The 13,292-nt window shown below is 41.3% G+C and overlaps 2 protein-coding genes across 2 annotated transcripts in view; one reads left to right on the forward strand and one right to left on the reverse strand.

Annotated features, from left to right (window-relative positions):
- Window positions 1–2,998, forward strand: part of LOC129377514 (ras-related protein Rab-26) — a 65,644-nt gene extending 62,646 nt beyond the window's left edge. Inside the window, exon 10 of the mRNA XM_055057513.1 lies at window positions 1,051–2,998. Within this exon, the coding sequence (XP_054913488.1) occupies window positions 1,051–1,153 (103 nt within the window). The 3' untranslated portion in view covers window positions 1,154–2,998. The remainder of the gene's footprint in view (window positions 1–1,050) is intronic.
- The window catches only part of LOC129377515 (uncharacterized), a 288,482-nt gene that overhangs the window by 113,254 nt on the left and 161,936 nt on the right, over window positions 1–13,292 (reverse strand). The window lies entirely within an intron of this gene.

Consider the following 13,292-nt stretch of genomic DNA (forward strand, 5'->3'; position numbering starts at 1 on the left):
TCAATATTAGGTTAAAAACTCATCAAGCTCCTGGTTTCTGCGCCTTAATGAGATAATTTCCACGGTAACCACGGGTGGGTTGCTGGCACGCGCCGCCAAATACAGACCCTTAATGAGGGCTCAAAGGTTCAGGAGGTGGTGGCATATCAGCTCCATTAGTCTGAAATTATAACGTTTTTTGTTGTTGTTTTTTTTATGGCAGGTCAATAAAGGAAGTGTGGAGGCTCTTAATGAGACACAAATGTAGCATGAAGGAAGCTCAAAATGACAACAAAGCAGCTCAGAGGGAGCACAGATGGATAGATGCAAACAGAGGAGGAACGTTTTCTGGTATAATAATGGCAGGTCAATAAAGGAAGTGTGGAGGATCACTTTTATGCCTCAGCATTACGAGGGGAGTTTTCATGCAAGCAGCTGAATCCTATACGAAGAAGCACACAGCCTGCAGAGCGTCGCTGTTACATTTACCGCTAAAGAATAAAGCACTTTAATGTTTTACCTAACTTAGGCTGCGTTCACACTCCAGCCTGAAATGACCCAATTCCGATATTTTGTCAAATCTGATTTTTTAAAATTTTTTTGCCAGGGCCGTTCACACTGCCGCACTTATGCGACCTGTATGTGTTGTGCAGTCTGAGAGTGTCCCGCATATCTTCAATATACCGTTATATAAAAATTGCATACGAAACTTCAATTTGAACTAAATATGTATATATTTATCTGAATCATCTTAAGAAAATCCCATAGTATGTCACTGTCTACCATATCACTGTTTAGAAATATTTGTTTAAACCTTTATTTTTGGAAATATGTAATTGCTTTAGTAATACAATTCTACATGTGCTTTTATTCTATTTAAAGCTCATTTTTCCTGTCCAGTTAAATCACATACTCCTTCAACTTCCTGCTGCTTTTCCACCAACTTGTGATTATTGAAAATGCACAAATGATCGAGATCTTTGCAGAAAACCTACAAACACACGAGTCAGACATTAATCGTGTTCACTCTGACTCCGTGTTGTGTGTCTGCGTGTGTGTGTGTGATCCCAGAGAGCTGAAGCACCGGAGCATGAAGGAACCAGACGAGCCAAAGTTCCAGCTGCAGGAGTACGTGGACAAGGAAATGAGGGTCGGTGGCTGCTGCCGGACCTAGACCGCACCCGGTGTGTTGATCGTGTCAGTTCTGACCGCAGCAAAAGAAAGCAGGGATCTTATTATTATTATCGATACCATTATTATCATTAAACTACACAATAACCTGGAGGATGTGTGTGCCTGGGAATGACCCTCTCACTTTCTCAGTGACTATAAGGCCAACCTGCTCTCCCATAACCCACCCATCTTCTGCAACTGTGAATGTAAAATAACTTGTGCATGTCCAACACACACACACACACACACACGCACACCCACACACACACACGTTTCAGCTCAGTCCACTGCCTGCAGAATTTATGTTGCCCGGATTTTCATATGTGATGTACATATTTTAAAAATGATGGCTGATTTTGTCTTTTGGGAGCTTTGTGGTTTGTTTAACGCGTTAGAGCAGAACTCGGTGGTCATGATGTCATAGTTTATCAAATCAACAGAATCGGATCAAACTCACTGATGCAGCTAATCAGCCGTTTCTAAAGTCACTGTCCTCTTCTTGTACAGCCTAACCTGTTTTATCGATGAGTGTAAAACTTGATCTGAGCCTTCGTCTGGATATATGTGCTCCACATCTCACGTTTGAAGACGTGTGATGAGATTCGACACTAATCGGAATTCAGTTTCTCTGTCATTTTGACCCGATATAAAATGTAAAGAAGTGCATCATCAGCAAAAGACTGTACTCTGCACTTTATCCCTACAAAACAGAGAATTTTCATGAGATATCCAACTTATTTATGATAATTAAAAATGCTACGAGTGCGTTTAAATGGACATAAACTTCGCCACTGCAAAGTAAATAACTTGGTATTCTGTGTAAAGGTTCACATTAATAAAAGTGTCTGATTTCAAACCCCTTTCATTAACCTCTGTGGAAATGACTTTTACATTTTAACTTAGTCCACTTTACCCGCCATCATGTGGAATTGACTGGAATAAAATGATCACATCAAAGTCGGACCGTTCTGTCTGTAGATGAAAATCTGACACGTCTGATTTAGTAGCACGTGTGGAACAGATCTAACCTTTTGTTCGGTGACGGTATCTAAACTGGACCCTCGAGACGGCGGTGTTCGACATGGGTCACTTACGGCCAAAAAAGAAAAAGTCCGATTTGGGTTGGATAAGCCTGCTGCTGGAACGTAGTCTTGGTGTGCTGCTGGATTTTATCTGTGCATAAAAAAATACTTCAGACAGATCTATGCTTTAAACGACAGATCCTCTTTCAGAGCAGGTTTCTTCTAGATTCCTGTTAGAGTCCAATGGCAAACCTCGACTCATGGCCCAAATCCTTCCTACAGCAAAACATTTTCACTTCTGGTGAATCAGGTCACAATTCAAATTTGTCTCCTGATGCAGCAGAAATGAAAGCCGAGGCGTCGGTGGCTGCTTTCAGACTGGCTTTAAGAATATTTACTGTCCGCTACCATAGTTTCTATATTCTTTCAGTTTTTATACAATGTAGATATGTTATTGTTGGTGGATGAGATGAACCTGTAACCAGAATCACTAAAGTAACACCTGGAATATTGAACGTTTCTCGTTTTAAGGAATGTCTGTTTCAGTTTCTCTCCGCAGCTGAGTTTTTTCCACGGATGAAGTTGATCTTTGTAAAAAAAAAAAAAAAAAAATCAGTGCTGGATGACGGTTGATTTCAAGTCAAAAAGACTCTTGGCTTTGTTCTTCAGATGCATCATAAAGATGCCGTCATGTGTTTTCTTTTCTGATGACTAAAGCACTTTTCGTGTAAATGAGAGAAATAACTTCACTCGTGGTCTTGTGATTTGTATCTCGCAATTATTTATATTGTAAATTGTTCAAGAATAAATTCTGTCAGATTCTTCCTGTGAATCGTTGGTGCCATCTTCTGGTAGCACAATGGAATTACAGATTTTTCTGGGACAAATTGTGTTTCCACATTCTGTAGAAAAATAGATGATTAATTGATTTTTATGGTACCAGCAGGGTGAAAAACCACTTCACTAAATACATTTGTAGTTAGTAGACCAGCTAATATAAACCCTTAGATAAAATTAAGCTGGACTGGACAGAGGGGTGAATGTAGCTCCTTTAAAAGCTGAAAGTTTCATCTAAAGGTTCGTCTTTAATCTTTTCAGCAACTTCAATGATGCATTTAGCGTAGATGATACATTATTGGAATGTATTTGAATTAATATAACAAAGTAAAACAGCTGCAGAGGACAAACAACGTGGCTCCAATGTAGAACATATACTATCCTGCTTTAGTGATTTAGGATGTTTTTTCTAACCTTTTCTAATGCGAGACTTCAAAACTAAGCTGAATTTCAGCGCTGTCAGTAATACATCTTTCTTTTCATGCCATCTTGATGGAATTTAGTCAGGATCCTGCACAATCCTCAGATTGCTATTCATATTCCTTAAGTTCTCTGATGTCAGATCCTCCACAGAGCCACAGGCTGATGTTGAGAACGATGCGGCGAAGAGAGCCAGGAGGACGCCCACCACTGAGCCAACCGAGACCCCAGGAACGACGTTCGGTCGAGTCGCCCGAAGAGTTTGAGCTGCTCGTCGATCGCTTTCTTTAATCCACGCTGACCGCCTTCACTCAGTTCATTAACTGTGCCCTGAAATTGCTGTGGGGTTCAGAGTATTGCACATCATGCAGTCGGTTCCCAGAAATCTTGTGCTGATGAGGAAAATTTCCACTTACAATTACTGCGATGTGTAAAAACAACGTGGACTTGAGCTTCCGAGCTAGAAAGCGCAATAAAAACACTTCAGCTACACACTTGGCTCTCCCAACTTCTGCTTGAGGTTATTTCCACCTGAACCTCTGTCGTAGTGTTTTAAAGTCTCTTCAAAAATACATCCAAGCGTTGATCTGGATCAGGAGTGCGTAGGTACACACACACCAATCAACTTTTTAGAGTGCTGGTTATTTTTATTTTTGTATTTTTGCAGCTGCTGTCCGGCCAGCTGGCGTTTTTTACATCCATTGTGGGTAAGTGCAAATTTATCTCCAATTTCTGTGCATGTTATGCACATTTCTGTCCTGACACATGTCTTAAATTTCACTCATAATTGTCTTGAAAAGTTTCACATTTGAGTTGGTCAAACCTGTAGAAACGTCGGCTAACCTGACAAAACTCTCTTACCCAAAGTTCAGTCGGGTTGTTGTTTAGGACACTTTTGGTTTTAATGTATAATTTTCTCACAGGCAGGCAGGCAGGAGGAACCGAGTCCGTGGGCACCGGCTGTTGGCTTGAGTTGACCCAGAGGAGCGATGACGAGTAAACGAGGCAGAACAAACCACAAGAGCAGGAACCTTTTCACCTGCCGGTCTTTCGTTTTGACTGGCTTAAAAATGTCACCAGACTGTCCTGGCAGGTGACAGCAGCACAATTACAAGCAGTCAGAAATGCATAAGCTGTTTTGGAACTGATCATGAATTATCTTAAAAACAATGACAGACTGCGATTTTGTAAATTCTCTTAAAATCACCTTTAAAAAAAAAAGACGTTTTGCCAAAACATTTATTGAAAAAAATCCACATATTCCTCCTGAACGAGGCACATGTTCAAACATCAACTCCTCCCCGACTTAATGGTTCCATTAATAGTAGCTTGAATTGTCACTGTTTACTTTGAGACACTGTGAACGTTTCCTCCGTGTTATTTTTGCCCAAACACCTTTTCCTGCTGCTGCTGATGATGATGAAGATAAAAACCTCTCTGCATGACTTTCTCTCCATTTTTCTTGTTTTTGTTTGTTTGTTTGTTTGTTTTTTTTATGCAACCCGACTCCGCGACCTGATCTGTGCCCTCAGCTGCATCCGGAGAATATGGTTCCATGCATCCGTGATCAGAGGCGCGTATGTGTGTGTATGTGTGGGTGGTGTGTGTGTGTGTGTGTGTGTGTGTGTGTGTGTGTGTGTGTGTGTGTGTGTGTGTGTGTGTGTGTGTGTGTGTGTGTGTGTGTGTGTGACTCATGTTCTGACTCATTAATCGTCCTTCAAAACGTCCCAGTCTGGAGCAGCGTGACAGAGACATTTTCCCCCCTCTTGCTTCTTTAATAGCATCTGAAGCGTGTCACTGTGACATACGGCGGCATCATCACCGCTCATGTCAGCATAAGATGGATCGGATTATAAACGGGTGGGCCTGGTGTGTTTTTCATGTGCCAGAACTAAGTCAATCGCTTTGTGACAAAACGTTTAAATCCTCTTTCATTTGATTTGATGTCAAACTATTTTTACATCGCTTAACTCTTTGATCTTTTCCAGGCATGGTGTTTGTTGGCCCACTGTTTGTTTCCAAATGCACACCAACGCCTGACTCCTTCAGCTGCAACTCAGCATCTCTGTGAATGCGCTGGCTCATAGTGGATCCAATCGTAGTCCCTTCAACAATCAGTAGGTGTCTCCCTTGTGACACAGATTCTCATGGAGGCATTAAGGAGCTTTGTAAGGTCACTGTTCTGTTTCATTTGCTGAATGCTGAAATAAAAAGGTGCTGTAAATCTTTTTTTTTGTCTCCTTTTCTTTCCTCTCTCATTTTGTTATACATTTCTCTCTTTCTTCTAGATTCTGATCATGCAAATTTGTTTTTTCCGCTGATCCTAAATAGCTCTGTAGCCAATCCTTATAATAACAACATAGTTATGTTGCTAATCCTAAATGTGTAGTTTTATCATGTGGTTTTCTTGCTAATCCTAATCCTGTAGCTATTTTGGTAATTTCAACCTTTCATTTCTGTTGCCAAGCCAAACCTTGTAGTTCATGATCTCGATCATAACTACATTGTTCTGTTGATGAACTTATTTATGTACATCTACAACCTGTTGCCTTCCTATCCAAAATGTTGTATGTTAGTTTGTTTCTGTCCTTCACCTCATGATCCTAATCTTGCTCTATAAGCTTCAACTGTTTTTGTACCAAAACCTAAGATAGAAACATCCATCCATCTATTTTCTTACACCCTTGTCCCCAGAGGGACAAAGGTGTCTTTAGGGCCTCTCCAGAGGGCAGGGTCTGTCGCTGGGCAACACAGAGACAGACAGGACAAACACTGTGGGAGGAAGCCGGAGTACCCGGAGAGAACCCATGCGTGCACAGGGAGAACATGCAAACCCGGGCCGGGAATCGAACCCAGGACCTTCTTGCTGCAAGGCAACAGTGCTATCCAACTGCTCCACTGTGCAGCCCTAAGCTAGAAACATTTCGAGGTAAATCTGTTTCAATCTTTATTCTGAAAAAAGGAAAAACTGAAATCATATAATTACAGTAAACAAGCGCAAACTGCAAATTAGGACTTTTGCGTTTTGAAGCTTTCCATTTCTTACTCCTTAGAGCAGAAACGTATCTCTATTTAAGTATTTCTTGTTCCGCTTGGACGAACCAAAAGGTGTTTTTCTCTGAGAACTTCCCAATTGTTCCTCCACATTTAGGTCATAATATGGAAAAAAAAACTGCAGAAAGCATCTTCCAGTGATAAGTGCTGCCCGACCGTGTGTAAATATGCGCAATGGTGTGAATAATCAAACAAGAGCGAGTCGTTGACATCCCACTTGCTAACAGGGGCCTTCTTATGGCTTCTTATAGCTTAGCGACAGCCATCTGCTGCAGCGGTTACTCTCCCTGTCATTAGCCCTCCCTCAGGGCGCCGTAACCTCGATGGCTCCTCTGTGTTTACGTCCAGCTGTGTGTGTTCATCCTCAGCCAGTTGCCATGCAGTCGTCTCTACTTGACTAAAGTGAGCAGGATCCCCAAACAAAGCCATGCGGTGTGTACATTTGTGTTTGTAGAAATGCTGCTTTCAGAGCTTCATGGAGTCCGTCCATACACCAGCTGTGTACACTCACCACTGTACACACCCACACACACACACACACACACACACACACACACACACACACACACACACACACACACACACACACACACACACACACACACACACACACACACACATCCATGCACAAACCAATCTGACTGGATTATATTAGATGATTCCTGCTCAAAGTTAGCATATTAACCTTTGGGAGTCATACTGTGTGTTATGCTGTTGCTGGGATAAAGATGGTGTTTTGTTTCTTTAATTGCTTCTATTTCTATGTGGTGGAGAACTTAAGAACGAAGCCTCTCATTTTAAAGCTGCAAGAAACAGCTAAACATAGCCCACGTAATGTTACTAAAAGTTTATAAAGGACTGATTTAAAATTCAGCATCTGGTTTCTGTCATGTGAGACGCCCGGGCGGCTGTGTTTAGACACAACAGTGGAGCTCCAGATTTCTGCAAGCAGCCGGAGGAACTTCAGCCTCCAGCTTCTGTTATTGTGGGTGAAACGTTTCTTAAGTTTGCACCTGCTGCACCAGTACGACTGGCACATTTAAAGGCACTTATGTTGTGCTTCAATATTTACGCTGAATTTAAAAATGTCCCCAGAAGACATCCGTGGGAGGATTCTGTGATGGAAAAGCTTCATTCTTTCAAGCTCTAAACCTCTGGGACATTTCCACGAATGTTGATGTTAGCTTCAGGATCCAAAGGAGTAAATACTTTTTCAAATCATTCTTGGTCAGCGGATTATTTATATTATTATTCACGGGTTAATCTCATTTTCTGAATTTTAACTCAAAGCGGTCAATCCAGGAGTGCCATTCATTTTCACCTGAACCCCCAAGAGAAAACGAAGTCTGTTGAGTCTGATAAGTATCAGTGCTGAGACAGTCTCTGCCGTTGCCTGTTAATGCATATTAATACATATTTGCTGTTCGAAAGATTCAAATGTCATGTCATACTCTTACAAATTCACAAGTTTGGAGAAGGAACATCTCATTTTCTGTTATCAGGGGAAAAAAAAAAAGGAACAGAAGGAGTCTGTGGGACGTCGGGCAAAAACTGAGCCGTGTGATCTTAGTGTTTTGGTCCAACAGTATGTACGTCCTCTGAGTCTCTGACAGTTGTCCATCCCTGTGTGAAAAGACGGCTTCTGGACGTCGAGTAGTTGGACCTGTTTTCTGCACAACCAAACACACCCACAAGATTCTGACCAATCATACGATGATTGTGCATAGAGAGGGGGGAGAACGAGAGCGAGGACAAAATGGCACAATTTCCATCACGCAACTGTGACAATGAATTGCTTTTGCCGCTTTGACTGGACAATGCAGAGCCCTGTAATCAGAACAATCACACTAATAGGGCTATTAAGTCCATTTACCCTCCCTCTGGTTCATTGTTTGGGTCATTATCACTTGACTATCCAAACATGCCATTCAACATGCCCATTGTTTTGATCGATGTCTCCAAACTGATATGGAGAAGTAAGTCAAGGCTGCAGGTGTTGAGATAAAACCTGAAACAATGTCCTCTGTTTAGAGTTTGTCGACTGACTTCTGCATTATGTATCGTGACATTTTTTATAGGTCAACTTCTTCAGCCGTTTAAGCTCGTCCGTTGGATCCGACCTTAGAGGCCAGTCTTCACTTCCCAAACGCACCCTGACCCAGTCATCCTACCATCCTAACTTGGCTCTTGTCCATTTCATCCAGTCTAGAGAATTTGTTTGAACAGTCCTTTTATGTCACCTGAGGTCAACCCACAAACCTTCTGCCTCTGATTCAGACCCTGCCCCTGTTTATTTGTGGAGCGGTTGGTAAACATCTCCTGATCTTTATAGATTAAAAAAATAAAAAAATCTATGTCCTTGGAAAGCAAACGTATTTGGAAGTCAGCAGTTACTTAATGTTTGTCAGCGTGTGACTCGGCTTACAGTAATATGGATTATTCAGCTTCAGTTCACACTCTGGACGTGGAAAACATCAGTGTGTGCGGCTATGTGTTTTCTGCTGCCTTCCACCTCCGCAGTCCTATTAAGATAAACGTCTTCTCCACTCAGGCCACTGAGCGACAATAAACACAGAGCGACAACCTCCGGCTGCAAGACTCACGTGCTAAATGTGGTTTGTTTACTGCGTCGAAGCATCGCTGAAACCGATCACGTGTTTCTACTTGAGCTGTTTCTTGACAGCTTGGTGAGTCAAGCAGATTCGGCCGTGCAAGCACTTCTGTTCTTCTCATCAGACACGGCAGGTCTCAAGTACGAGAAAGGAGGAACGGTGGAGGCATGACTCTTGCACACTGAAAAGCAAACAGAAAAAATATATTTGTATGATACAGTCCCAGTGAGTCGCTTTGCATCACACACACAAGCTCTGATGCCTGGTATAGTGCAAAGTGTCTAATGTGCCACTTATTGGCCAAACTTATGCAAAGACAGGAAGCAGACGCTGTCGTCGCTTAGTCTACAGCAAACATGTCAGCCGGACTCAAGGTTGCAGCGTTTACATGACAACCACGTCTGATTGAGGCCGGATCCCATTTACGCCACAAACAAACCACTGTAGAGTTCATTCGAAACCGAACCGAGACCACTTCCTCCGAACGGTTGTAGTACGATCACTGTGTTCACATTTACAAAAACGAACAATAGCAAAGAGGGGAAATGAACCAGTTCATTTTAAATCAACTGAACCCCTTAGTTGTGACAACATCCCACAAGTTTCCTTGACTGGAACCGGGGGGCAAGCAGAACCTGTCCTCTTTCCCCAAACGTTTACACTGGACCCAGTGTAGTTCAGTGAACTGCCGTCCTCCTGCCAACAACCAGGACTCAACTCGTCCAAACAACGTCAAGTATCGCTCAGCCAACAATGGAGCCAAGGCCTGAATTTTACACTAAACTTTCTGTTGCTTGGACTATTCTTTAGTATTCATATCTTCATGTTGTTAAAGTTGCAGGAACACCAATGAACCATAGACTGGATCTTCCAGATTTCTGTTTTGTTTCTCTAAAAGTGGGGATGGAGTAAGGTGGGAGTGTGGAGAGTTTTGTGTTTCTGTGGGTCTCAGCTGAACAGGAATAAACCAGACGCCAAGACAGTGGGGCATAATTTCACTAGTACTATTTTTATCTTTGAGTACGCTGCAGATCGTATGCACTATATGCCTTCATAGACATGTTTTGGTCTGTTAACGGAGCAGGTGGGCAAGTGGCTCCTACAGGGGGCTGATTGGTCCCACTTGGCCCAAAATGACTCAGAAAACATGGACTTGTGGAGACTTACTGTTAATTCCTGCCAGCAATAGTCAATGCAACTTAATTTCACTTTCGAGGTATACAGCAAAGAAAAACATCAAATTTTTACGATTATGGAAAATTAGAGAAAGGCCAAACGAGTTAATAAATAAAGGACTTCAGTAACAGCATAACAAGCTAATTAAAAGTACCAACAGCGTCATTCTGTTGTGGGAAACAGAAGAGCTTTTCCTAGGTATTCTTATAAACTCTTTGGCGAAAACTAATAATCAGAAATGTAAACTTTGACTCTTGATTGCTGAGTCTATATTAGACTCGACAATCAAAGACAGATCCAGGTCCAAGACTAATATGTTTGTGACTCAGCAAAACGCTGCTGAGTCACAAACAGTTTTATGACTCAGCAGCTAAACTTATTCTATAGTAGTACACAAGATTTCCCAGGTAAGTCAGTCAGCCCTATCAGTCATATGCAATGCATTCGATTTAAACAGAACCGGGTGAGTCAACGGTTATATTTTAAAGCCTTCGCCCTTCAGATCCACGCTGCCTGTGACGAGAATCTCATTGGCTTGGACGGCTCATAAGTCCTCTGAGGTTAACAGCTTAATAAACTCTGATTAAGTTCCCACAGTAACGCATTGGCAGTTGTTCCACATCAATATAAACGACACAAATGAATAAATATTGAAAAGTGATTATTTATGGTGGCGCGTAGGAGCGTGCTGCAGGCCGGATGGAAAGTTTTCCAGGACTCGGCCTGCCTGTGGAAAACCACAAGTCGTCGTCAGACGTTTCTGTGCAATGTTTGCATTCTTTAAGGAGCAAGTTTATTTCACTAGGTATCCAGAGACGCATACTTTATTTATTTCAAATGTAATGATATTTTCTTTGAAACTCTCCATGTAAGTTAGCAGTGATGACTTTCCTGAGTGAGATAGGAAGGTGAAAGTACAAAATAAAGCCTTTTTTTTGTTTTTTTTTGCTTTTTTGCAAAATTCACCAACTGCACAATTCTGGTTAAGTAGTGGAAGATAAATGAGTATTTCAAGAGAGCAGAAGAAATCTTATGTTTTCTGAACTATAACAATATTTGTTGTTAATCTGTTGCTAAGAGACAAGCGTTGTTTTCTGGTAACCAAGTGCCACAAACTAAACATTTGATTTTTACTTTTGCAAAATTGACCAAATGTAGATTTCTTGATTCTAAGAAGGTAAGAGGGTATTTTAAAAGAAATGATGCCTTTTAAAAAATAATTATTCTATTTTTAAGAGATGAGCGTTTTCTTTCTGGTAACAAACTGTCACAAAATATTGACCAAATTTTTAGCTTTGCGTTGAATGTCTGTCTTATAACACATTTACCACCAATGACAATTTTTGTTTCTTCACTTTTCTAAAAACTTCTCCAACTGCACAATCCTTCTTCAGTTGAATGAAACGAGTAGTATTTGAAAAGAGTGGAAGAAATCTAATGTTTTTTTGCACAGCAACAATATTTGTTGTTAATCTGTTGCTAAGAGATGAGAGTGTTTTCTGGTAACCGAGAGCCACAAACTAAACATTTATTTTTGCTTTTGCAAAAGTAAAAATCAGAAGGAAGTGCATTGACATTAGCAGTGCACTGCCCACATGAGCAGTAGCATTTTCCTCAGCTATTTGCCGTGTTTCACACACTGGATGGAGGACGTCCATGTGGCTCCACATGCTCCTGACTCTCCACGTGCTATAGAGAACATCGTAGCTCACTTTAGCATCGATGCTAAATTTTGGCATCAGAATGCTGGTCTCCATCCGACGGGTACTCTTTGGCAGGGCCCGTTTCGATTTCTTTACAAATGTCCTAGTTTAGTTATCAACTTATATAAGATCTCTCTCTCTCTCTCTCTCTTTCCCACTTCTATTCAAAATAACTCCGACCTGATATCAATCAAGGATTATTAGAGAATAGGAAGATCACAATACCAATCAAAACTAACTCCCACGATTAAACAAAAATTTATGTACATTTTCTAACCCACGCTCGTTAAGGACTTTTATTGTTTTTGTTGCGACTCCATTTGATTATGTTCTGGGTTTTGTCTTTTTTCCGAATGTATGTTTATTTTTTATTCCTTCTCTTATTCGGTTATTTTGCACTAATTTGTCGGTCAGTAACGTTTTTGCCTTAATTGGTAAAAAAAAAAAAAGAAGAAGAAATAATTAGTTTAAAAGAAGACATAATGGTGGATACATATGCATGCCTCATTTTTACTAATTACTGTAGCACTGATTTTGTCCTTGTCTTTTTGACATAACATTCTAATAAACACAGATGTTTCCATTGAACGGGGGGCAAAAGGAGGGAAAAAAGTGGTATGAAAATCTTTATAAGGCATATTTTTAGGTTAATATTCAAAATATTTAACAATAAAACCTGCCAATGCAACATCTTTGACAGAAGGAAATATTAAGATCTAGGTTTATCTGTTTATACCTGCAAACATCCAGAACACAGATTCCCATTTAAACTGCCCACCCAACATTTGAACATGAAGTTGACAAAAGTGACATTGCAAGTGAAAGGGCGAAAAAATCCTCCCAGAGAATCACCGACACTAAACTGCCGTTGCGCTTTCTCTCTGGCTCGGCAGAACACAAGCACCCGCTTCACATTGATGTTTCATGTGACTCTGCTCCTGTGGGATTACACGGTGGGAACATGGCAGACCTGTTAACCCCGAAAACATCACTGTCTCTATTCATGTGTCCGCCGCCGCCCTGAATATAAATCGCACTTTCGCCGCGGCGTTTCCACGCTCGCTCACATCGCATCATGGCAAGGTCTTGATTTCAGAGATCAACGAGGACAAAACTACCCGGATAAAGAAACCGATCCCGTTTCTTGCTGCTCGTCCATCTGCACATGAGCCACGCTGTTCCCGACAGAAGAGTCGGTTAGAGATTAGAACAAAAGAACACTTCATCCCTTTGACCCTCATTGGAGAGCTTTCCTGCAATTAATTCATATCTGTTTGGTTAGATCAATAATTTTACGGTGAGGGGTTTTAGATGCA

This window comes from Poeciliopsis prolifica, unplaced genomic scaffold, assembly GCF_027474105.1.
Source record: "Poeciliopsis prolifica strain line A6 unplaced genomic scaffold, Auburn_PproV2 SCAFFOLD048, whole genome shotgun sequence".
In the NCBI taxonomy this organism is placed as follows: Eukaryota; Metazoa; Chordata; class Actinopteri; order Cyprinodontiformes; family Poeciliidae; genus Poeciliopsis; species Poeciliopsis prolifica.